Raw genomic sequence first — 26038 nt, 5'->3', positions numbered from 1 at the left:
CTTCTTATAGAAAACTGTCTCTTCATCTCCAGAAGCTAAGAATGGCCCAAAACTCCACAGCTAGAAGTGGAATTTCCTGCCCAATGCCCGTCTCCACACTGGGCTTTGGTTTAATCTCTGGGGTGTGTTCTATTTCTGGGGTTTGGTCTATCTCTGGAATCTAGTTTATTTCTGAGATTTGGTCTATCTTTGGGGTTTGCTCTATATCTAGGTTTTGGTTGATCTCTGGGGTTTGGTCTGTCTCTGTGGTTTGTTCTATCTCTGGGGTTTGATTTTATTGCTGGGATTTGGTTTATCTCTGGGGTTTGGTCTGTCTCTGAGATTTGGTCTAACTCTGGGGTTTGGTCTATCTCTGGGGTTTGGTCTGTCTGTGGGGTTTGCTCTATCTCTGAAGTTTGTTATATCTCTGGGGTTTGGTCTGTCTCTGGATTTTGGTCTATCTCTGGGGTTTGCTCTATCTCTGGGGTTTGGTCTGTCTCTGGATTTTGGTCTATCTCTGGGGTTTGTTCTATCTCTGGGGTTTGGTCTGTCTGTGGGGTTTGGTCTATCTCTGGATTTTGGTCTATCTCTGGGATTTGGTCTATCTCTGGATTTTGGTCTATCTCTGGGGTTTGGTCTATCTCTGGGATTTGGTCTATCTCTGGGATTTGGTCTATCTCTGGGATTTGGTCTATCTCTGGGGTTTGGTCTATCTCTGGGGTTTGGTCTATCTCTGGGGTTTGGTCTATCTCTGGGGTTTGGTCTATCTCTGGGGTTTGGTCTATCTCTGGGGTTTGGTCTATCTCTGGGATTTGGTCTATCTTGGGCTTGCACTGCTTTCTGCTAATATTTGCAGCTACTGTGCTGTGTCCAGAAGACGCCGTTTAACGTTCACCCTTTGTATTTGTCCCTTTCTTAGGATGAAAAGAACCAGCTGATGACGACAAATGTGTGGCTCAAGCAGGTGAGGTCACCGAAGCTATGTCTGCCAGCCCGCCCAGGGTTTGCCAGTGCTTTCTACTTAGACATGGTACCACCTTAAAAACACTAGAAAGTGTGCTGGGTTCCTCGGGGGAAGATTTTGGGATGTCTGAAAAATGTCTGTTTTATCTTCAGCTGTGAACACAGGAGAGTAGCCCTGCTGGTGTGTGTGGATGCAGCTTCCTGTGGCTCTGTTCATCAGGGGTGGGACAGCATGGGGCAGGAGTGACACTGGGCAGGCAGAGACTGACAGTGATTCGGCACTATTTACTGAGAGTCTGCTGAGTGACAGGCACTGTGCAAGATCCTGGAAGGGAGAGAGAACAGTCCCGCCTTCAAGGAGAGGATGGGGGTTAGTGAGTGATGTAAGGAAAAGTTACTCTAGGTAATGGACATCATATATAAGCTTATACAAGAGCCTGTGATTATATGAAGGTGTCACCGGGCTGGGGGAAAGCCAGGGAATGCTCCCAAGAAGAGCAGATCTTTCACACAGGTGCCAAGGTCAAATAGAAGGCCTGATAACCAGACCGGAGCGGATTTTGTGGACCACATGAACAGTCTTCCCAGTAGTCCCCGTGACTTCACAATGCTCTCACGGCTAAGCAAACCAACAGACACTTGTCTCAACCATCCCAGCATGCCTTACTCAAAATGAAGACTAAAGCACTCAGTTCCCCTTCTTTCCTCCTTTCCCTCCCACACTAGCCAATAACATCTCCCCTCAACCATGACCTTACAAGGCCCAGCTCTCACAGGCAGAGGATTCCTCCAGCTGGACCTATTTTTATTCTATTGATTTTATTTTTCAGACCCGCTTGTCTTTCTTCTTTGAACTTTCAGAGAGCAACCAAATCTCTGGGGACCATAAATATCTTATTAACTGACTTGCTGAAGCCATGTGAGAAAGGCAATGTCCTGACCCCTCAGACTCTGCACTGTCACGTTAAAGGTCCAAATGCCTTGCCGTCCATCCATCCATCCATCCATCCATCCATCCATCCATCCATCCATCCATCCATCATTCTTCTCAGGACCTCTCCACTCACAGTTCCACTGCCATCTCTCTAACCTGCCAGGCTCTGGCTCCTCACCCTTCCAATTTCAGCCTACATGTTTTCTCCCTAGAATGCCAACACCATCTTTTCACAGGACCACTGGTAGCTTGTCTGAGTGTCTCAGGCAGGAAATGCATGGTGCCGGGGACCAGTACCGTGCTCAGTGCCAGTTAATGTGGCCTATTCAGTGACACAAGGATTTCCACTAGTAACAGAAGTCTCATCCTCTGCTTTTTTTTTTACATCTCTATTCCCTGCTGTTAATCTTGCTGCCACAGGGCAGAAAGCAAGAACAATTGTTCTGGCTTAGAAATCCTCCCCTGGGGCTTACCTCAGTTCTCTTACAACAGTATTTGTGAAATTATTTCACTCTTTACCCCTTTTTGTCCCAGAAATGTTAATGGGGTCCTTAAACATATAGGTATGTAGACATGTAAAATAAATATTTACTGAGGATAAAATAAGAAGCAACTCATTTTAAAGCAGTTTCCTGGCGTGCATGTGCATGTAATTTTACCACTTCTTACAGATGTGAGGGAGTATGCATACTTATGAGGTGGATACAATTGTTTATTTATTTATTTTTTTTTACTAAAAATTAAACCTTCAGCAAATATGCAACCCTGTGGGATGTGGAGCATCTTTAGTGGTTCTCTGGGCTGCATGGTGTTTTGGTTTTGTCACCACCAATGGTCAGAATGCTGCTGTGTGCGACTACACATAGACTGGAAGAAGTGAATTCAGGGCCATTTGCTAAGACAAAATTCATTTAATTAATTCATGAAACTCAAGTCAGCAATGTAAGCAACACTTTTAAAAATCAAACACTTTCACATATTAGAATGCAAAGATACACGACAGAATATTGTATACACATATTAGAATCCGAAGATACACGAATTTGTTACTTTTACGGTGAAAACGGTGGGAAATACCAAAATCTTGATTTTTATAACCAAATCATTAAGTTTCTCTAGAGCACAAGCAGTATGTGCAACCAAAATTCCGTAACTAGCAGAAAATGGCGGCCTAGAATCTGAGCGGAAGGTTTAGGCAGCACTTGTTGGTACGGCAGAGCACAATGATGCACCAAGTGCCAAGTGTGCACTTGAACCCAAGTTCAGGCCTAAGGCGTCAGTAAAGCCACATGGGTGAGCCCTGCCAGAAACAACTCAGATTTGTGTCCTGTTTAGTTCAGAAAAAATTTTTAGTTGTTACTCATTTGGAAACGGTTGTTTCCAAATTTTTCAAAGTATGACTTAACACTGGGCACGGTGGGTACTTACACAGGATCCTGTACGGGATCACTACCCACAGTTTTAGAAGCTACATTGCCATGTGAAGAGCCGACAGCAAGGAGGGGACTTTAGAGACTTGGTCATTCTTCTTTGCAGGACAGAACAGGTTTTAAGTGTGGGGGGGCATCTGTCTTTAAGAAGGAAAGAAAATTGAGGTCAAGAAGCCAGTGGTTTGCTTTCCAGCAGGACTTGAGCGTCAAGTGTAAGAATGAATACAAGTTGCGCTCTTGACTGAGCTCAGTAGCTTTGATTTTTTTAAGGATGGGCTGTGAGGGTAGTGCCTCTCCAGATAGCCTGCCTGTGCCCTTTGTTTCTGGTGCTCTGGGCTGTGTGCCTGTGTTTTGGGGTGACTAGACTCTGCTTGGATCTTCCCACAAGTAACTGAGAACCACTTACTTGCAAGTGACAGGAAAACCTGGCTCAAGCCCCATTAGTAAACTGAGATTCTATTGGTATTCATGATCTGAAAGAGGTCAGGGCTCAGGGTTCATACACAGGTTCATTCAGCACACAAGGAAGACCACAAGTCTTTGCTGTTGGCTTTGAGACAAAGTAGCTCAGAGGCCTCAAGCCCATGACCCTCCTGCTGTTTGCTTCTTTCCAAGTGTTGGGATTTCAGGTTGACCCACTATGCCCAGTATGGCTTTATTTTGAGTCTGATAACTTTTCCTCTTTGTCTATGAACAATTTTCTCTGAATGTGTTGTTGACCAACCATTTTGTGGTTTGTTTCCCATCACTGGGACAGAATCTGTCCCCACTGGTTTGAGATGACACCACATTTTGTGTGTGTGTGTGTGTGTGTGTGTGTGTGTGTGTGTGTGTGTGAGAGAGAGAGAGAGAGAGAGAGAGAGAGAGAGATGACAAGTGCTGATAAAACCCTTTTCTGAAGTACACATGCATTACATATGCATGGTTAAATGTCTATTGAGTCAGGGCAAATAGAGGTAACTACATTTAAATTAATAGGCTGCTGAAATGGCAGGTTTTCCATCTGAATTATACTAGTTAAACATAGAATTATCAAATTATGTCAGCCAGTTTATATGCTAAAGGTTGACATATAGCTCATGGTACATAAAAGAGAGCATTCATTAGGTTACTTTGCAAGCATTCAAAGTTGAAGTTGCATGTCTTTAATCCTGTAAGTTTCCCACAATGTTTTATTTAATTTTTTCCATGTAATACAACTCAAGTCAGACACATAACTCTTTTTCATCATAGACACACCTGCCCCTCCTCAATTTGAATAAAAAAAGTATAAAATATTGTTGCTTTGAAAGACTTTAATTTCCGAAGTATTTTAGCAAATGTTACCAAGAGAAGAACAATATTTTTTTTCCTTTGTAAAGCTGGATTTTATTACACAATGTGTGCATGAACACACATAGAATTGTTCATTACTTTGTATTTGTAACATAGTCATATAATCCTAATGTTTTCAAAGAATATAAATTTGTACTTATATAGGATAAATAAGAATAGATAATTAGTAGGGAGTGTCTGTTAACTGAAGTATACTTAATATTGTTGTATTGTTTATGAAAATTTACTTTTTTTTGAAAGTAATTTTATTAAATTATAAAAGTTTCCATTTCCGCCCCTCCTCCCAACACCCTCCCACTCCCCCCACTCCCTCTCCTCCTCCCTCTTCGTCACTAAGGGCAGTCAGGGTTTCCTGCCCTGTGGGAAGAAGAACAATATTTTTAAGAAAGCCTTATTTGCTAGGCTGGAGGGAAGGTTCAATGATTATATGCACTTATTACTCTCACAAGTCAGGCAGGTCTGTTCTCATCTCCATGGGCACCTCTATAGGCGTGGCACATACTATATTGACACACACATATGTAAACACATGAATCTTTAAAAAGAGAAAGCCGAAAGCCATATTGCTTTAGACACTGTACTGGGTGATTTTGTGTGTCAACTTGACGCAAGCTAGAGTCATCATAGAGGAAGGAGCCTCAGTTGACGAAATGCCTTCATGAGATTCAACTGTAGGCATTTTCTCATTTAGTGATAATTGTGTGTGTGTGTGGGTGCCCATTGTAAGTGGTGGCATCCCTGGGCTGGTGGTCCTGGGTTCTATAAGAGGATGCGAGCCAGTAAGCAGCTTCCTTCCACCGCCTCTACATCAGTTCCTGCCCTGTTTCAGCTCCTGTCCTGACTTCCTTCAGTGACGAACAGCAATGCTGAAGTGTAAGCCAAATAAACCCTTTCCTCCCTTACTTGCCTGTTGGTCATGGTGCTTCATAGCAACGATAGAAACCCTAGCTCAGACAGCCGTGGAGAACTAGTTCCCAAGAGTGTCAGTGTATTAATATAGGACCATAGAAAATCTTTTAGATAAATTTACATTTTCAAATTCTTTTTAACGTTACTTAGGCCAGACAGACATTATTTTATTTTTCGATAAAATACTTCATAGCTCTATGAATCAAAACACAGCTTAAATTCTTCTGCAGCCAAGCTCATTTTCTGCAAATAGGATTGCACACACTAAGCAGAATGCTAGGTTGTAAGAAGGGGGCTCCTCACGAAGACCCATGGGCAAAGCCAGCAACTTCTGCTCTTCATGTAGTAACTTCCAAGGACACATTTGCTAGCAATCCCCAATACCTGGCAAAAGAGTTAAATCTAAATTATATTTTGATGAGATGGAACAGATTAAGGTCGCCGGTCCACATGGCTGAACACGAAGAACATAATCAAGCCTTAAATCACACAGCAGCAACTTGGGCTTTCAGAAAACAGAGCGCCCCACCCCATCCTTCATTCTAGAGTTAACTCTTACCTGCCTGCATTTCAGTGAAGCCTGGCTTACACAGGGACCTTGAATAACTGCCCCACCCCCGAAAGAGGCAGTGGCACATGAGGGTAAAGAAAGTCTTTGCAGTTGGTGCTGCATTGAGTGTTTGAGGTCTGCACGCAGAGCCATGCACAGCCTGGGATTTTATTGTGAACAGACTCCTTAGTCTTGGCAACTTAGGGGCAAGTAAAGGGAAGCAAACAAAAACATGCCACTCTGTGTCAACATTTCTGAGCCTGGGACCTTCTGATGATTCCAAGAGTCTCTCATCAGAAGATGAGGTAGTCACAAGGAGGGAGTTGTGTGTGTGTTCTTCCAAATGGGATAGAAAACAAAGAGAAGCTGAAAATGCCGAGAAAATGCTTTAATTTGTTTGTTTCTTTGCTAGTTCTCTATGGATGCTTTCCTGCAGTTACATGGTATTTTAACTATTTTAGAGTCTAGCTTCCAAAAAGCTATGAAATTATGTTTTCTTCTTCTTCTTCCTCTTCCTCTTCCTCTTCCTCTTCCTCTTCCTCTTCCTCTTCCTCTTCCTCTTCTTCTTCTTCTTCTTCTTCTTCTTCTTCTTCTTCTTCTTCTTCTTCCTCTTCTCCTCCTCCTCCTCCTCCTCCTCCTCCTCCCCCTCCTCCTCCTTCTTTTCCTCCTCCTTCTTTTTCTGTAGAGAGATCTCACCTTTGAAGAGCTCCCAATATTTATCAGAAGCTTCAAGCTTATTTTCCTTTTTAAAAATAATATTTTAATTTATTCTTTGAAGATTTCATGTAGATGCATTAGGTCTTGGTCATATTCGCTCACCACTGCCCAGTTCGACTCTGCCCAGCCTCCTCAACAGGCCTCCCTTCTAACTTCATGTCCTATTGTTTAAAAATATATATAATTCATTGAATCCAATTAGTGCTACCTGTATGTGAGTGGGTGAAGGGCCATCCACCGGGCATAAGCATTGCACCATGGCCCTACTGCAATGGACTTCCTTCAGCAGCAATCAACTGCCAAAGGCTCCCCAGCCCAGGGTGAGGTCTTGATAACCCCTCCTCCATCTATTCTAGAACTGCTATTCAAAGATAATAAATCAGTACTTATTTAAACAAGACAGAGATGAAAATGCCAGTTACGATCAGACATGGGTCCTTTGTGCCCAAACAAAATCCATGTAAGCTGCTTTGCTGGAAGGAACAGGAAATAATATAAAAAGATTATTTGAGTAAAAATATTAAAAAAATCAAATCAAGAATTCATCTCTCTTATTATAGTAAATCTAAAGCAAAGGTAATTAAAATACATAACATTTTAAGTTTATTCTTTGAGAATTTTATACTTGTGTATAGTGTGTATTTTATTTGTGTTCATTCTCTGCTTCTCCCACCCCTCCTAGGAGCTCCCCCACTCAGTTTTATGCCCTTTTTGATGTTTTAAATAACCCTCTTGTCTTCTATAACCATCTAAGTCTGATTACTGCTGTCTGTAGGCATGGGTGTGGGGCATCTACTATACCCCTAAAGAGAGCAGACTCTTTATCTCCCTTATCAACCATCAGTAACTATTCAGGTGGAGTGGTAGCTTGGGGTCCCTTCCCCCTCCATACAGGAATATTGACAGACTTGATCCTGTGCACATTTTGTGTAGGTAACCATAGTGCTGGTGGGTTCAGGGGTGCTTCACCCTGTCATGGCTAGGAGATACTGTCTCACCCTGACCTCTGACTCTTACAACTTTTCTGTCCCCTCTTCTGGGATGATCCCTGAGCCATGGGTGGGATGGCAGGGTCTGGGGTGGCTGATCCAGAAGTCCTGTCTACCACTGAGCTCACCCAATCACACTCCTCCCTCCGTAACTGTCGGTCTGAACAGTTATGGGTCCCTGTATTGACCACTGTCTCCTAGAAACACAGTTTTGTTGACCAAAGTTGAGAGCCTCACAAACACATGGGTATAAACATAAATGTTTAGAAAGCGATTTGCGCTTTTTAGGCATCATTCACATTTCAATATTTTGCCATCCAATTAAGTCACCCATCTGCCAATTCTTGATCTTTTAATGACATAGATGGCATCACTGGGCTCCAGGAAGCCTCATGCTGGGTATACCCTTCTAACACTTGAAGAAAAAAAAAATAAACATATGGAGGGCCAGAATATTAGGGACCTAATTTAAAATGTTAATTAGGAGCTTACAGAAACCACTCTACAGAAACCATCAAAGGAAAGTCTTCCATGCATTCGCATTCTCACTGTTTAAAAGTGACCAGGCCATCAGGAGTGGTCACAGGGTCTGGATTTTTCACAGCAACAGGCCAAAATCATATGTTTCAATTGTCAAGGGATTGAAATGCCATTGAACAAATCCTGCTGGAATAAACTGGATGAGATCAGATATTGCTTTATAGAAAGGGTCTTACTGTATAAATCAGGCTGGCTTCCAGCTTGTGGTCCTCTTACCTTAGCTTCCCAAGTACTGGGACTAGAGGCATGCACCTTCCCACACAGTTGTGATTTTGTTTGTTTCTTACGAGGAAATAGGGTAGAAACACAGGTTGTGAACCAATACCCTTTGTGATGAGCCTCTTGACTGGCTCACACCTGGGCACGTGGAGGTGCAGAGGCCAGGCTGGCTTATGATACATCCTGAAGTCTCGCCCAATCCTAGATAGAATGCCAAGGTCTAACCTGGGTGAAAATCGCTTTCGTAACAAAATGGTGGGCTGGTAAATTTTAGAAATTCGAAGATCCCAAGCTCTAAGGTACTGAGTTTTCAGAATAAAGTTGCCACAATAATCATTTTATGCAGGAGTGGACAGACCAAAAATTGCGCTGGAATCCTGAAGAATATGGTGGAATTAATTCGATAAAGGTTCCATCAGAATCGCTCTGGCTTCCTGACATAGTTCTCTTTGAAAAGTAAGTATCTTAGAGTAGTGACTGCGTTGGTCAGATTAACACAGGATATAGAAAAGACTGATTTGGGTGGAAGAATTAACTTTATACATCAAAGCGATCTCTTCGTAAAATAGTGATCGGCGTGATGGTGGGAGAGGAACGTAGCATAGCCAGTCCTGCAGACAGTGAGTGTTTGGCCAACCACTAAAGCACAACTCCTTTCGTGGCAGTGCTGACGGACGTTTCGAAGGTTCCCTCATGACCAAGGCCATCGTGAAATCCAGTGGGACCGTCAGCTGGACTCCTCCCGCCAGCTACAAAAGCTCCTGTACCATGGATGTCACGTTTTTCCCATTCGACAGGCAGAACTGCTCAATGAAGTTTGGATCCTGGACTTACGACGGTAGCATGGTTGACCTCATTCTGATCAATGAAAATGTGGACCGGAAAGACTTTTTTGATAACGGAGAGTGGGAGATACTAAATGCAAAGGGGATGAAGGGTAACAGGAGAGAAGGGTTTTATTCCTATCCATTTGTGGCCTACTCTTTTGTTCTGAGACGCCTGCCGTTATTTTACACCCTCTTTTTGATCATCCCCTGCCTGGGGCTGTCTTTTCTCACGGTCCTGGTGTTCTACTTACCTTCCGATGAAGGGGAAAAACTTTCCCTCTCAACCTCGGTTTTGGTATCTTTGACGGTGTTTCTCTTAGTAATTGAAGAGATTATCCCGTCTTCGTCCAAAGTCATCCCCCTCATTGGCGAGTACCTCCTCTTTATTATGATTTTTGTTACCCTGTCAATCATTGTCACGGTGTTCGTCATTAATGTTCACCATAGATCTTCTTCAACGTACCATCCCATGGCCCCCTGGGTGAAGAGGCTGCTTCTGCAAAAACTCCCGAGATGGCTTTGTATGAAGGACCCCATGGAGCGCTTCTCCGTCCCTGATGGGGAGGAGAGGAGAGCAACAGGGCGGGGCAAAGTCTCAGGGAAAAAGAAACAGACTCCTGCTAGCAATGGGGAAAGAGCTCTGGTCGCTTTCCTGGAAAGGGCAGCTGAGTCGATCAGATACATTTCGAGGCACGTGAAGAAGGAACATTTCATCAGCCAGGTGAGTCCACTGTGGCGTGACGGGGAGGGCACAAGGGCGCCATGCTGGTGTCCCTAGCAATGGAATACGTTTTTTGTTTACAATGGCATTATCAGCAGGCCACTGTAAACCATATAAAAGAAGAATAGTAAACGCTAGAAATTTTAACATTAAATTTTTAGAAATAAAAGTTCACAAAGTGTAATGACTAAAAGCAAGTAGCTGCAGCTTCAACACTCTGTTCCGTAATTTCTCAATTCCATTTAAAAGACTTCAATTGCACCTTTAAATGGGTTACCCTGGCCTGTGGTTATTTTCACTTCTTCATGCTATGATGTTTTATTTTTTTATTTTTTATTTTTATTAATTTATAAAAGTTTTCATTTCTGCCCCTCCTCCCAATACCCTCCCACTTCCCCCACTCCCTTTCCTCCTCCCTCTCCAGCCCTAAGAGCAGTCAGGGTTTCCTGCCCTGTGGGAAGTTCAAGTTCCTCCCTCCTCCCTCCAGGTCTAGGAAGGTGAGCATCCAAACAGACTAGGATCCCAAAAATCTAGTACACGCAGAGGAAACAAGTCCCAGTGCCATTATCAATGGCTTCTCTGACAGTCCCCGTGCCAGCCACCTTCAGAGAATCCGGTTTGATCACGTGCTCATTCAGTCCCAGTCCAGCTGGCCTTGGTGAACTCTCATTAGATCAGTCCCCTTGTATCAGTGGGTGAACACACTCCTCACGGTCCTGCCTTCCTTGTTCATGTTCTCCCTCCTTCTGCTCCTCATTTGGACCTTGGGGGCTCAGTCCAGTGCTCCAATGTGGGTCTCTGTCTCTATCTCCATCCATCGCCAGATGAAGGTTCTAAGGTGATATGCAAAATATTCATCAGTTTGGTTATGGGCCAAGGCCAGTTCAGGCATCCTCTCCTCTGCTGTCTAGGGAACAATCTGGGGATCTCTCTTTGGACCTGGGAACCCCTCTAAAATCAAGTTTCTTGTAAACCCTAAAATGGCTCCCTTAGTTGAGATATATACTTCCCTGCTCCCAAATCCATCCTTCCTCCCTCCACCCCATCCTAATCCCCCAAGCTTTCCCCAATCCTCCCCTACTCCCTTCTTTCTAACCCTCTCCCCTTCCATCCACCCCCACCCCATGCACCCAAGGTTGCCTGGCACTCTTGTCTACTTCCATTACCCAGGAGGATAACTACATGATTTTCTTCATGTTCACCTTCTTATTTAGCTTCTCTAGGATCACGAATAATAGGCTCAAAGACCTTTAATTATGGCAAGAATCCACTTATGAGTCAGTACATACCATATTTCTCTTTTTGTGTCTGGGTTACCTCACTCAGTAAAGCGTTTTCTATTTCCATCCATTTGCATGCAAAATTCAAGATGTCATTGTTTTTTTACCGCTGAGTAAAACTCTAATGTATATATGTTCCACACTTTCTTTAACCATTCTTCTATTGAGGGGCACTTAGGTTGTTTCCAGGTTCCGGCTATTACAAATAGTGCTGCTATGAACATAGTTGAACAAATACTTTTGTGGTATGATAGGGCATCTTTTGGGTATATTCCCAAGAGTGGAATTGCTGGGTCCTGAGGGAGGTTGACTCTCAGTTTCCTGAGAAACCACCACACTGATTTCCACAGTGGCTGTACAAGTTTGCATTCCCACCAACAATGGATGAGTGTTCCCCTCACTCCACATCCCCTCCAGCATAGGCTATCATTGGTGCTTTTGAGTTTAGCTAATCTGACCGGTGTAAAATGGTATCTCATAGTTGTTTTGATTTGCATTTCCCTGATCACTAAGGATGTTGAGCATGACCTTAAGTGTCTTTTGGTCATTCGAAGTTCTTCTGTTGAGAATTCTCTGTTCAGATCAGTACTCCATTTTTTAATTGGGTTAATTAGAGTTTTAGTGTCTAGTTTCTTGAGTTCTTTGTATATTTTAGAGATCAGACCTTTGTCTGATGAGGGGTTGGTGAAGATCTTCTCCCAGTCCAAAGGAAGCCTTTTTGTCTTACTGACAGTGTCCTTTGCTTTACAGAAGCTTCTCAGTTTCAGGAGGTCCCATTTATTCATTGATTCTCTTATTGTCTGTGCTACTGGGGTTCTACCTAGGAAGTGGTCTCCTGTGCCTATGTCTTGTAGACTACTTCCCACTTTCTCTTCTATCAGGTTCAATGTGGTCAGATTACTGTTGAGGCCTTTAATCCATTTGGACTCGAGTTTTGTGCATGGTGATAGATATGGATCTATTTTCATTCTTCTACAGATTGACATCCAGTTATGCCAGCACCATTTGTTAAAGATGCTTTCCTTCTTCCATTACATACCTTTAGCTCCCTTGTCGAAAATCAAGTGTTCATAGGTTTGTAGGTTAATATCTGGGTCTTCTATTCGATTCCATAGGTCGAATTCTCTGTTCTGATGCCAACACCAAGCTGTTTTCATTACTGTCGCTCTGTAATAGAGTTTGAAGTCAGGGATGGTAATGCCTCCAGAAGTTCCTTTATTGTATCAGATTGTTTTGGCTATCCTGGGTTTTTTGTTTTTCCATATAAAGTTGATTATTGTTCTCTCAAGGTCTGTGAAGAATCTTGATGGGATTTTGATGGGAATTGCATTGAATCTATAGATTGATTTTGGTAGAATTGCCATTTTAACTATGTTGATCCTCCCAATCCAGGAGCAGGGGAGATCTTTCCATTTTCTGGTATCCTGCTCAATTTCTTTCTTCAAAGACTTAAAGTTCTTGTCAAATAGGTCTTTCACTTCCTTGGTTAGAGTTATCCCAAGATATTTTATGCCATTTGTGGCTATCGTGAAAGGTGAAGTTTCTCTGATTTCCCTCCCTGCTTCTTTATCCTTTGTGTATAGGAGGGCAACTGATTTTTTGGAGTTGATCTTGTATCCTGCCACATTACTAAAGGTGTTTATCAGCTGTAGGAGTTCCTTGGTAGAGTTTTTGGGGTTGCTTATGTACACTATCATATCATCTGCAAATAACGAGAGTTTAACTTCTTCCTTTCCAATTCGACTCCTCTTGATCCCCTTATGTTGTCGTATTGCTATTGCTAGAACTTCAAGCACTATATTGAAGAAGTATGGGGAAAGTGGACAGCCTTGTCGTGTTCCTGATTTCAATGGAATGGCTTTGAGTTTCTCTCCATTCAGTTTGATATTAACTGTCAGCTTGCTGTAAATAGCTTTTATTATGTTTAGATATGATCCTGTATCCTCAATCTCTTCAACACCTTTATCATAAAGGGATGTTGAACTTTGTCAAATGCTTTTTCAGCATCTAATGAAATGATCATATGTTTTTTTTCTTTCAGTTTGTTTATATGATGGATTATATTGATAGATTTGCGTATGTTGAACCAGCCCTGCATCTCTGGGATGAAGCCTACCTGATCATAATGGATAATTTTTTCTAATGTGTTCTTGGATTCGGTTTGCCAGGATTTTGTTGAGAATTTTTGCATCGATGTTCATGAGTGAGGTTGGCCTGTAATTCTCTTTCTTGGTTGTGTCTTTATGAGGTTTTGGTATCAGGGTAACTGTAGCTTCAAAAAATGAATTTGGTAATTGTTGCGTAGCTTTGGCCAGCAAAGAAAACGCAACACAGAACTCTTCTCAATTGCAGTTTAATCAGGAAATCTTGAATAATCTTCTGACCCCGGGGAAAACCAGCCCACATCTAAAATAGCCCCTGGGTAGCCATCTCCAGCAAGCAATGTGGGAAATATGGATAGGCCCAGGTATACAGAAACAAGCCAGATCCTTAGCTTTAGCCATGTGTGGAGTTATTTACAACTGAAAGCACATTTCATCCGGGGGGGGGGGTGGAGTGTAGAGGTCAGCGCCATCTTTAAGGTGAGGCACAAAGCAGCTCACTACAGGCAATGACTCTTCTGTTTCTATATTTTGAAATACATTAAGGAGTATAGGTATTAGCACTTCTTGGAAGGTCTGGAAGAATTCTGCATTGAAACCATCTGGCCCTGGGCTTTTTTTGGTTGGGAGGTTTTTGATAACAGCTTCTAATTCTTTGCGACTAACAGGTCTATTTAGATTGCTTACCTGGTCTTGATTTAACTTTGGTAAATGGTACTTATCTAAAAACCAGTCCATTTCTTGTACATTTTCCAACTTTGTGGCATATAAACTTTTGTAGTACGATCTAATGATTCTCTGAATTTCCTCTGTGTCTGTTGTTATGTCCCCCTTTTCATTTCTGATCTTATTAATTTGCATGTTCTCTCTCTGCTGTTTGATTAGTTTGGCTAGGGGTTTGTCAATCTTGTTGATTTTCTCCAAGAACCAACTTTTTGTTTCGTTGATTCTTTGGATTGTTTTCTGTGTTTCTATTTTGTTGATTTCAGCCCTCAGTTTGATTATTTCCAGTCTTCTACTCCTCCTGGGTGAGTCTGCTTCTTTTTTTTCCAGAGCTTTCAGGTGTGCTGTTAAGTCTCCAATGTGTGCTTTCTCCATTTTCTTTAATTGGGCACTTAGTGCTATGAACTTTCCTCTTAGCACTGCTTTCATAGTGTCCCATAGGTTTGAGTATGTTGTGTCTTTATTTTTGTTGAATTCAAGGAAGACTTTAATTTCTTTCTTTATTTCTTCCTTGACCCAGGGGTGATTCAGTAGTTGACTGTTCAGCTTCCATGAGTTTGTAGACTTTCTGGTGTTAGAATTGTTATTGAATTCTACTTTATTCCATGGTGATCTGACAAGACACAGGTGGTTACTAATATTTTTTTTGTATCTGTGGAAGTTTGCTTTGTTACTGAGTATGTGATCATTCTTTGAGAAGGTTCCATGAGCTGCAGAGAATAAGGTATATTCTTTCCTTTTTGGGTGGAATGTTCTATAGATATCTGTTACGTCCATTTGATTCATTACCTCTTTTAATTCTCTTATTTCTCTGCTAGGTTTCTGTCTGATTGACCTGTCCATTGGTGAGAGAGGAGTGTTGAAGTCTCCTACTATTAGTGTGTGTGGTTTGATGACTGCCTTGAGTTCTAAAAGTTTTTCTTTTACATAAGTGGGTGCTTTTATATTAGGGGCATAGATATTCAGGATTGAGACTTCCTCCTGAGGAATTGTTCCTGTTATGAGTATAAAATGTCTGTCTCTGCCACGGACTACCTCTCGTGGAGTTACTCAGACCGTGGGAGAATCAGGGCGAAGGCTCAGGAGGATTCAGGAATAGGCGAGGAGAATGACAGACAGATACACTCAATGTGCTTGAGTATGATGCTGCAACTTTACTTCAATTTGTGTAAGGCTTTTATATTTTTATAAACAAAGAACTTGACAAAGGCATACATCATCAGATCATAAAAAAAAAGAACAGCATAAAACAGTTTGCAAAGAGAATCTTTGAAAATGCTTTGACTTGGGTACAAGGACTTTTGCTCAGTCTGTACCAGGCAGCTGGCTGGGCTAAGTGACCTTGTGCTCAGAATATCTTGGGATGTGAGAGGAGAAGGCCACTATCTTCCTGGGAAAACTTTCTGCTAGGAAAATTTTAAAGACATGTTCTCAAACTTGTCTGAAACTCATCTCATACCATTAATCTCAACTCTCTTCCCTCCCCGACTCTCAGGGTCAGATGTTATAATTAGCCTAGGTTTTCTGGCCATAAGGAAGGCTGCATAGGCCTCCTGTTAAACTGCACGTATCCCTCAGGCAAATGTCTACTGGGGGTTGCTGCAGCTGTTTTCCTACAGAAGGCTTCTAAGGTTTCTCCTGATAAGAGCAACTCCTTTTGCTCCACATCATTAAGGAATTATTTTAATGATGACCTCCCAATTCCTAGAACTAGCTATTTCCTTTAAGGTTTTAATGAATGGTGGGGCAGAGCTCAAAATGTCCTCAGCAGTCTTGTTTGTGTCTGCAACTGCCTGGAATAGTCTGATCTGTTGGCAATGTGCAAGAATCACAAAGACAAGGAAAAGACAGCCATATCGGCGCCAAGGACAGCGAGGTCGAGTCAGTGCAGGTAGCAACTTCAGGTGGCATCATGACCACAAGTGATTGCCAAGGGACAGCCTGGGGCAATAACTCCGTGAAGCGCGAGCCCCAATCCTATGGCAACAGTCCGTCCAGTCAGCATTTCTGCTACACTGGCGTGACAGCTGTGGATGTAGCACGTCTCCATCTCTTCTGATTGATTTTAGTTTGAAGTCAATTTTGTTGGAAATTAGAATGGCCACACCCGCTTGTTTCTTAGGTCTGTTTGCTTGGAAAACCTTTTCCCAACCCTTTACTCTGAGTAGATGTCTGTCTTTGTGGTTGAGATGTGCTTCTTATAAACAGCAGAATGTTGGATCTTGTTTTCATATCCAATCTCTTAGTCTGTGCCTTTTTATAGGTGAGTTGAGTCCATTAGTATTAAGTGATATTAATGACCAGTGGTTGTTGATTCCGGTTATTTTTTTTTTGTGTGTGTGTAGTAGAGTTTGTGTGGTTCCCTTCTTTGAGTTGTGGTTGTGAAGGGTCGCTATGTGTCTGAGTTATTGTAGGCAGTGTTGGCAATGTTGGATTTCTTGGGTTGTGATTTTCCTTTTATTACTTTCTGTAAGGCTGGATTTGTGGCTACGAATTGTTTAAGTTTGTTTTTATCCTGGGATATTTTGTTTTCTCCGTTGACAGTGAACAATAGCTTGGCTGGGTATAGTAGTCTGGGTTTGCATCCATGGTCTCTTAGTTTCTGCAGTACCTCTATCCAGGACCTTCTGGCTTTCATGGTTTCCATAGAGAAGTCTGGTGTAAGTCTGATAGGTTTACCTTTATAAGTTACTTGACCTTTTTCCTTTGCAGCTCTTAATATTTTTCTTTAATCTGTATGTTTTGTGTTTTGATTATTATATGGCGAGGGGATTTTTTTTTTTTTGATCAAGTCTATTCGGTGTTCTGTATGCTTCTTAAACCTTCATAGGAATATCATTCTTTAGGTTGGGAAAGTTTTCTTCTATAATTTTGTTGAATATATTTTCTGGGCCTTTGATCTGCAGTTCTTCTCCTTCTTCAATCCCTATTATTCTTAGATTTTTTTTTTATTGTGTCCCAGATTTCCTGAATGTTTTGTGATGAGAATTTGTTGGATTTGCTGTTTTCTTTGGTCAGAGCGCTTATTTTCTCTATGGTGTCTTCAGAATCTGAGATTCATTCTTCTATCTCTTGTATTTTATTGGTTATGCTTGATTCTGTAGTCTCTGTTCGTTTACCTAGATTTTCCATATCCAGCCTGCCCTCGGTTTGTGTTTTCTTCATTGCCTCCATTTCAGTTTTCAGTTCTTGAACTGTTTCCATTACCTGTTTGATTGTATTTTTCTTGGTTTCCCAGGGTATCATTCATGGATTTACTCATTTCTTCAAACTTTTTGTTATACTTCTCATCCAATTCTTTAAGGGAGTTATTCATATCCTGTTTAAGGGACTCTATTGCTTTCATAATGGCACTTTTCTCCACTTCTTCTGGATTAAGGTGTTCAAGTCCTTCTATTGTAGGGTCGTTGGGATCTGGTGATTTCATATTGTTTTTTAGATTGTTGGAGGAGTTCTTGCCTTGGTGTCTGCCCATCTCTTCCTTCAAACGCTCTCTATTGGATCTTCTGATACCGAGTCAGGTTCCCTTGTTGGTCAGGGACTTCACTGACAGAAGGCCTACCTTTCCTCAGGCAGGCTACTGAAACACAGGCACTCCCTCCCTCCGGGATGCGCCTACAGCCCAGGCCCAGCAGGCAAGGCAGCTGAGCTGGGGAAATTTTATGTCCCCAGGGGGAAGAGAGGAATAGAGGAATTTGTTCCTGAATGAAAGCTGGGATGGGAGGCGGGAGAGGTTAGGAGGGTGGAGCCACCACTGCAATATGACCAGGGAGTCAAGAGGGTCGGGGAAAGTCTGAACTCCTCATTGCCGGGCTTCTGCCGTGGGCCAGGAGCAAACTCACCCCTCTGATGGATGTTTGCCAGAGGCTCAGTGCCCCTTGCTGGCCAGGAATGTTGCTGAGCTGACACAGGGCCCACTTGTCCTCAGGCAGGCTATTGAAACACAGGAACTGCCTCCTGCTGGGTTGTGCTTACAGCCCAGGCCCAGCACACAAGCTGCTATGATGTTTTAAAACCCAGTGTTTCAAAATGTGTTTAGTGAAGAGAAAGAATCAAAAGTTGGAATGTAATACACGTTTAGTTACAACAGATACTTCATCAAGGGAAAAGGAACTGGTTACTTAGTGTACACATTACAGAAAAACAAGTACCAGGTGATTTTATCCTGGAACCCCCCAGCTCCCCAGGAAGCTGAAGATGCCAGGAGTTTGAGATCAACAGAGTTCACACAGAGAGAGCCTGTCTCAAAACTAGAAATGCCTAAGTTTCAGAGGCACCGCTATTTTGGCCACAGACCCACTTCTATCCTGTGTGACATGTTACTTTGCCAGAACTGCATTTTTCTGGAAGCTACCTTGAAGGACATGACAAGGAAGAAATGACTGGAATCTGTCAGTACTCAGGCTGAAAAGTAGTCTTTAACTTTATACCATCTACATGTAGAGTTCAGTCATTTTCTCTAAAATTCTTGAAAACTAGATCACGGCTCACAAACAGGTTTAGGGAAAAGTGTTTTTGGAAGCATGCTGTATATTTTATCTTGTCCTCATAGCTTCAGCCTGATTTGTCTTCTCTCTTAACTCTTTATCATATTTTTTATACAGTTAAAGATTTTGATTATCAAAAGGCTAGAAAAATACCAACCATATGCTTCAGCTATTAGGGAGGGAGTTTCTGTCTTACTTCTTTACATCTTTTGTAAATCTAATATAAACATGAAAACATGAAAGGTGAGTTCCTATTTATAATATAAGTGGGTTTTAAAAAAATATGATCAGTGCAGATAGTTTGGAAAACTCAGACAAGAGGATCACAATCACTTGTAATCCCACTACTTAAAGTTGACATTTCAACATTTTACTTTATCTTGTTTTATGCTACATTTTTGTTTCTGAACTTGGAAAACTCAGGAAAAGCCCAAAACAAAACAAAGCAATTCGCTGTTCCCCTCCTGCCAATGAGGGGGCCTCCTGCTCGATTCCTCTTTACCAAATCCTTATCAACAGGTGAAAATATTGATCGCTGCACCCAGCTGGTTGGCGATTCCCTGTACCGGGTCCGGGTTTTCCCTGGCAATCTGTCGCGAGGCTCAGTACTGCTGTGAGGTTCCTGGGGAGATGGTCCCGTGTGTCCCTAGAATACAGAAGGTCCTCTCCTTCCTCCATCCATTTCCTTGCTGCAAACCTGGTATCCATTCTCCTACAGCACCACAGCCTAACTAAAGGTCCTATAGACCCCTTTCTTATAATGCCTGTCCTACCCGTCATTTCCTTTGTTCCTCAGTGCTGTCTTCTGGAGCTGGAGGAGCCACGCCCACACGTGGAACAGAAGGGAAGTCCTGTGACACTTACCTAAATCTGCTCTAAAGATATCAATTTGTGGTTCGTTTCGTAGGCATATCAGGAGGCATTGTATAAAAATGAGTTTTTTTTGGTATGTGTGTTTGATTAGCAATATTTCCAAGTATACAAATAGTTCTGTAGTTTCTGTTTACATCTTCACTGTTGATCAGTGTTCCTCAAAACTCAGCTTGCAAGTTATTTTCTTGGGGTACAACTAATAACATCACTGGATAGAATCTAAGCCCACATCATTAATGATGTGCATATAGATTTTGAAAACTTAAAAACGTGACCCAATTCCAGCATTGCTCTTTTCACATCCCTTAATGAGTTCAGAAGCACTGCTCAGCCTCTTGAATGAAAGGTGCCCTTTTCTCTTTCCGCAGGTCGTGCAAGACTGGAAATTTGTGGCTCAAGTTCTTGACCGCATCTTCCTGTGGCTCTTCCTGACAGTTTCAGTTTTGGGCTCCATTCTGATTTTCATTCCAGCCTTGAAGATGTGGCTTCATCATTCCTATTAGGAACAACCCTCTAGATCCATTTAGAAGATGCACGGAGAGACAAGCCCCGCCTTAGGACTGACAGCTACGGGCATGCTCACAGAATGTAGATGCCTGCACTAGCTGCAAGACCCTCATCCCGTTGTCTGAGCTTTCTGTAATTGGAAGACCCCGAGAGAATGTGGGTTTGATTTAATGTGATGGGTTGCTGCCCTTAGAGATGGATTCGGGCAATTCAAAGAGGACTCCAAGTTCCATTTTTGCGCAGGAGGCCCCAAACTCCTACATCTATTCATCCTTGCACGCTTGCACCTCTCTATCCCTTGAATTTCTGCATCTTTTGATCTCCCAAACTCTTTCATCTGTTCATCCCTAAATTCCTGTATTTTGCCCAGCCTGGTACCCCTGGTATCTGCCCATTCCCTTGGTGGCTGGCCTGAGCTGCCTACTGGTGCCATGCGGTTCTTCTCTACCAGTGTGGGTTGACCGCATTTTGACAACAGTTTCAGGAATTATACAGGTACAACTCTTGGCCTAGGACACCGTGAGCACACTGGTCCAAGATGCCACTTGCCAGTGAATGTCCCACAAATGTGGGGTTCATTGACAATGATCTTGATTGGCTGTGACATCTCTCTAAGACGGATGTGACTGGAAGTTGGTTCACTGCATTGGAAAGCTTTCCTAATGGTGCCAGTAGGAGCTCTGGTGATTTGTGACTGGTTGGTGAGATCTCATCATCAAGATAAGTTAGAACAGAAAAGCAGTCATTAGTTCCTAGAACTGCATTGATTAATGCAAGCCTTTCTTCTCTTAGGAAATTAAAAGTGCTGGATATTCTTTGATTATGATTGGGATAATGTCTTACCCAGTATTCTATTGCTGTGAAGAGACACCATGACCATCAGAACTCTTATGAAAGAAAGCATGCATTTAAGTGCGGAATTTTCTTACCACTTCAGACATTTAGTTACACACAGGCTGACAAGGTGTTGGAGAGGTAGCCTAGAGTTGTACATACATCTGGATCTGTAAGGCAATAGAAAGAGAGAGACACTGAGCTGGCTTGGGTGTTTGAAACCCCAAGACTCACCCCCAGTGACACACTTCCTCCAACAAGGTCACACCTACTTCAACAAGGCCTTACCTCCTAATTCCTCTCAAGTAGAGGCACCCCCTGATGACTAAGTATTAACATACGGGAGCCTATGGGGGTCATTCCTAGTCAAACCACCACAGATAGAACTGGTTTCCTTCACTGAGTCTCTGCCTTCACATTCCTTTGCCTGTGTCTCCCTCCTTTCCCCACCCCATCCCATGGCTCCTCTAGGATTGAGGGGAACATTTATCAGATTGACTTTGATGCTGCTACGGCATCCCTCCCAGGTTTTATTAAAGGAGTTTGTTCTCCACAGTGCTGACACTCTCTCCGCTTTGTTTTATTTTAGACATGGTGTTTCTAAGTGGTTTGTCCCTGAGGTTTTAAAACCCCAATCTTAGGTTTTATTTTTAGATTATCATCATTGCAAAAACATAGTAAGAGTTGCATCCTCTTATTCCAGTTAGTCCGTATTTTTTCCTTCCTATTCCTCTTGAGCATTTCTTTTTATCTTTAGACCTATATACGTTACATTGTGTCTAAGCAGACAGGGATATCCATCCACCTCTATCTCTCCACCCTTCTCTTCCCCTTCCCTTTTCCCCCCATCTCCTTCTCTCTGCATTTGACGACTAACGTCAGATTATGAAGATTTTCTACTATTTCTTTTACTATCTTTCTCCATTTTCCCTCTTTTCCTCTTGAAATTTCTGGTAGAGATCTTGTCATTGCCGGGCCTGAGAAGGAAGGGGGAGCCAGACAAGGTCCATGACAGTAACTATCCCAGAGACCAGGCCTTAGTTTCAGTTTACTGGAACCGAGCTGGAGCCGAGTAAGCAGTTCTTGGGAAAGCTGCAACCCAGGGACAACCAATCAGAGGGCACCCTACAGCCTTGTGCAAGCTTAAGAGAACTAGAGACAGCTTCTTCTACCCTGCAGCTGAAAAGCCCTTAATCACTGATCAACCAACCAATTCTATAGCAACCTGTAAGCTTTTGCTTAAACCCACCAATCACCCCCAGACTAATGTCCCCTCCATGGAATTCTGCTAATCTTGCTTAAAAGGAGCCTGCGGACTTCTCTTGTTGCCACGTGCCACCCCAACATGTTGGAATTTTAATAAAGCGCTCTTGCTGATTGTGTGCATGACTGGCGGTCTTTTATGGGACTTCTTATGGACCCTAACAGGCCTGTTCTCCATGTCTAGTAACTGATTGACATACTGATTCTCTTATACTTTTAAATTCTTTGTAAAAACATAACAATTTCTTAATTATTTGAAACTTGCACACAATGTATTTTGATCCTATTTACCTCCAGTTCCTACCCCCTAACTTCTCCCAGATCTACTCCTTGTCCCCATCCTCCAACTCTATGTCCTAATTTATTTATTTTTTAAAAATATTCCCTTGAACACTGTCAGTAAGACAAAAAGGCTGCCTTCTGACTGGGAGAAGATCTTCACCAACCCCTCATCAGACAAAGGTCTGATCTCCAAAATATACAAAGAACTCAAGAAACTAGACACTAAAACTCTAATTAACCCAATTAAAAAAATGGGGTGCTGAACTGAACAGAGAATTCACAACAGATGAACTTCGAATGGCCAGAAGACACTTAAGGTCATGCTCAACCTCCTTAGCGATCAGGAAAATGCAAATCAAAACTACTTTGAGATACCATCTTACACCTGTCAGAATAGCTAAAGTCAAAATCACCAACGATAGCCTATGCTGGAGAGGATGTGGTGTGAGGGGAACACTCATCCATTGTTGATGGGAATGCAAACTTGTGCGGCCACTGTGGAAATCAGTGTGGCGGTTTCTCAGGAAACTGGGAGTCAACCTCCCTCAGGACCCAGCAATTCCACTCTTGGGGATATACCCTAGAGATTCCCTAACATACTACAAAAGCATTTGTTCAACTATGTTCATAGCAGCACTATTTGTAATAGCCAGAACCTGGAAACAGCCTAGGTGCCCCTCAATAAAAGAATGGTTAAAAAAGGTGTAGAACATATACACATTAGAGTTTTACTCAGCGGTAAGAAACAATGACATCTTGAATTTTGCATGCAAATGGATGGAAATAGAAAACGCTTTACTGAGTGAGGTAACCCAGACCCAAAAAGAGGAACACGGTATGTATTCACTCATAAGTGGATTCTAACCATAATTAAAGGTCTTTGAGCCTATTATTCGTGATTCTAGAGAAGCTAAATAAGAAGATGAACCTGATGAAGATTATTTAGCTATCCGCCAGGAGGTAGGAAATAGACAAAAGTCCCAGGTAACCTCGGGTGCATGGGGGGGTGGTGGGAGGGTTGTTGGAAGGGGAGAGGGTTAGAGAGAAGGGTGTAGGGGAGGAATGGGGAAAGCTCAGTGGACCGGGATAGGGGGGAGGGAGGAAGGATGAATATGGGGTCAGGGAAGAATATATTTCAACTAAGGGAGTCATTTTAGGGTTTACAGGAGACTTGATTATATACGGGATCCCAGGTCCAAGGAGAGATCCTCAGATTGTTCTCTGGACAGAGGAGAGGGTGCCTGAATCGGCCTTGGCCCATAACCATACTGATGAATATTTTACTTATCACCATAGATCCTTCATCTGGCGAAGGATGGCGATACAGACGGAGACCCACATTGGAGCACCGGACTGAGCCCCCCAAGGTCCAAATGAGGAACAGAAGGACGAAGAAAATGAAAAAGGAAATCAGGACTGCGAGGGATGCTATCACCCACTGATACAAGGGGACGGATCTAATGAGAGTTTACCAAGGCCAGTTGGACTGGGACTGAACGAGGACGTGATCTAACCAGATTCTCTGAATTTGGCCAGATTCTCTGAATGTGGCTGGCCCGAAGTCTTTCTGAAAAGCCATTGACTATGACACTGGGACTTGTTTCCTCTGCATATACTGGATTTTGGGGATCCAGTCTGTTTGGATACTCACCTTCCTGGACCTGGAGGGAGGGGGGAGGAACTTGAACTTCCCACAGGGCAGGAAACCCTGACTGCCCTAAGGGACGAAGAGGGAGGAGGAGAGGGAGTGGGGGGAGTGGGAGGGTGTTGGGAAGAGGGGCGGAAATGGAAACTTTTATAATTTAATAAAATTACTTTCAAAAAAAATATTCCCTTGAGTCCGATCTGTGCTGCCTTATACCTCTGGTGTGGGCCCAGCCCTCAGTCACATCCCGCAGTTGGTCCCTTTCTGGCTGTCAGTGTTGGTATGTGTGAGCAAGGTTAGGTGGAAGTCCTCGTTGGTAGCTTCTTGTTCATGTCACACAGCAGAAGTAGCACAGGAGGTGTCTCCACTCTCAGGCTGCCAGGATCATACTTCCACCCCTGGCTCCACAGCCTACAGCCACTTCTCATTGTTTATGGTGGATTCAGTCCTTGGCCACACTTCTCTGGCTGGTCTTTCTTGGATTCTGCTGATGGCGTTTAAGTGTGTTTATAGAAGGGATGGTTTAAACCCTGGTCTGGAGTTCCCACTGAGCTTAGCCATAACCAGTAAAGGGAAATCTCTGCCTCAGCCTCTTCAGGGCCTGTTGCACAGCCTACACTGCTCCCCCCCACTCCTGCCACCTTGCTGCCAATAGTGTGCTCAGATCTGTTCCAATCCAACACAGAATGTGGAATACAGTGTGTTGGGAGTGAAATAACACAATGAAATAAAAACCAGGGAAGGAGGGTAGTTGGTCCTAGTTTTGTGGCTAGCCAGCTGGATGAGCAGTGGACCCTAAACTAACTCTGTGTCCCAGAGGACTTTAGTTTGGGGATCCTTAGCAAGCGGTGAGGGAGGATTCATGACCTTTGAGGGTCTCAGTCCTGCGCTCTATGTCTTGGGCGTTGGCTCTGTGGTTTCCTCAGGACAGAACCACAGGACTCCTCACAGGAGCTTTGTTCCTTGGAGGGACTGTAGTCTGCTGTGTGGCTACCGCAGGGCAGAAAATCGAGGCTTACCCATGACTTCCTGACTGACAATGTGGATGAAAGGACGAATAGTTATCACCCCTTTGCTTTGACTCTAGCTCGTCCTGTTTTACCTGTCAGTTTGCTGGGACAAGTGGTGTGGGAGAATTGTCTGTATTCTGTCAATCATATTTTAATAAAATGCTGATTGGTCAGGCAGGCAGTATAGATGGAAAAGCCAGACAGGAAGTAGGGGTGGAGAAAAGAGAACGGGAGTATTCTGAGAATCAGGAAGCTCTCGGCAGTTCTGCCCAGACCACTGGAGAGGAAAGATGTAAGCTGCCCCGCTGGAAAAGGTACTGAGCCATGTGCTAACGTAGATAAGGATAATGGGGTAACATAAGTTATAAGAGCTAATAAGTAGCCTGACCAAATGGGCCAATCAGCTTTATAACTTATAGAGATCTCTGTGTGATTGATTTTCTCTGGGACTTGCCGGATGTGGGGTACCAGGCGGGAACAGAAACCCCAACAAGCTGGCCTCATGTTACATATGGTGCCCACGTGGATAACTGAATCCACAGAAAGCCTGAGAAAGCTTGGGAAAGAGTAAAGCATATTTTCTTGGTAGCAGCAATTTCTTGAGTCTGCTTTGCTTGCTAGAGGCAAGCAAATGCTCTCATCTAAGACAGGCTTCCTGACTCAGCTTTAGCTGCAAAACCCTGCAGCTCATTAAGAGGTCCGGCCACAAAACACTTAAACGGTGTTGGTGAAAAGCCGAACGCATGCTTTTCGGTTTTCAGCTGTAGCAGGAAAAAAGCCACGTTGTTTTAAAATGCCGGCTTTCTGGGCCATCCTGTCAGGGCAAACTTTGACTCTTTCAGGCAGGCAGTCCGACTGAGTGTGGTCTGTGACCAGAATGCTGCAGCTTGCTTGCTGGCAAGGACCTTGAAACGCCATA

General features: G+C 43.1%; 1 protein-coding gene across 1 annotated transcript; it reads left to right on the top strand.

Moving 5' to 3' along the window:
• Nucleotides 1-916: 916 nt before the first annotated feature.
• Chrnb3 (cholinergic receptor nicotinic beta 3 subunit) lies at nt 917-20593 on the top strand. The gene is made up of 4 exons (XM_048456192.3): nt 917-943; nt 8912-9021; nt 9231-10113; nt 19947-20593. The coding sequence occupies exons 1-4, from the start codon at nt 917-919 to the stop codon at nt 20079-20081; spliced, it is 1155 nt and encodes a 384-aa protein (XP_048312149.3). The 3' UTR covers nt 20082-20593.
• The last annotated feature ends 5445 nt before the right edge of the window (nt 20594-26038 follow it).

This window comes from Myodes glareolus, chromosome 23, assembly GCF_982192425.1.
Source record: "Myodes glareolus chromosome 23, mMyoGla1.1, whole genome shotgun sequence".
NCBI lineage: Eukaryota > Metazoa > Chordata > Mammalia > Rodentia > Cricetidae > Myodes > Myodes glareolus.
This window is presented reverse-complemented; position numbering and strand designations above follow the sequence as displayed.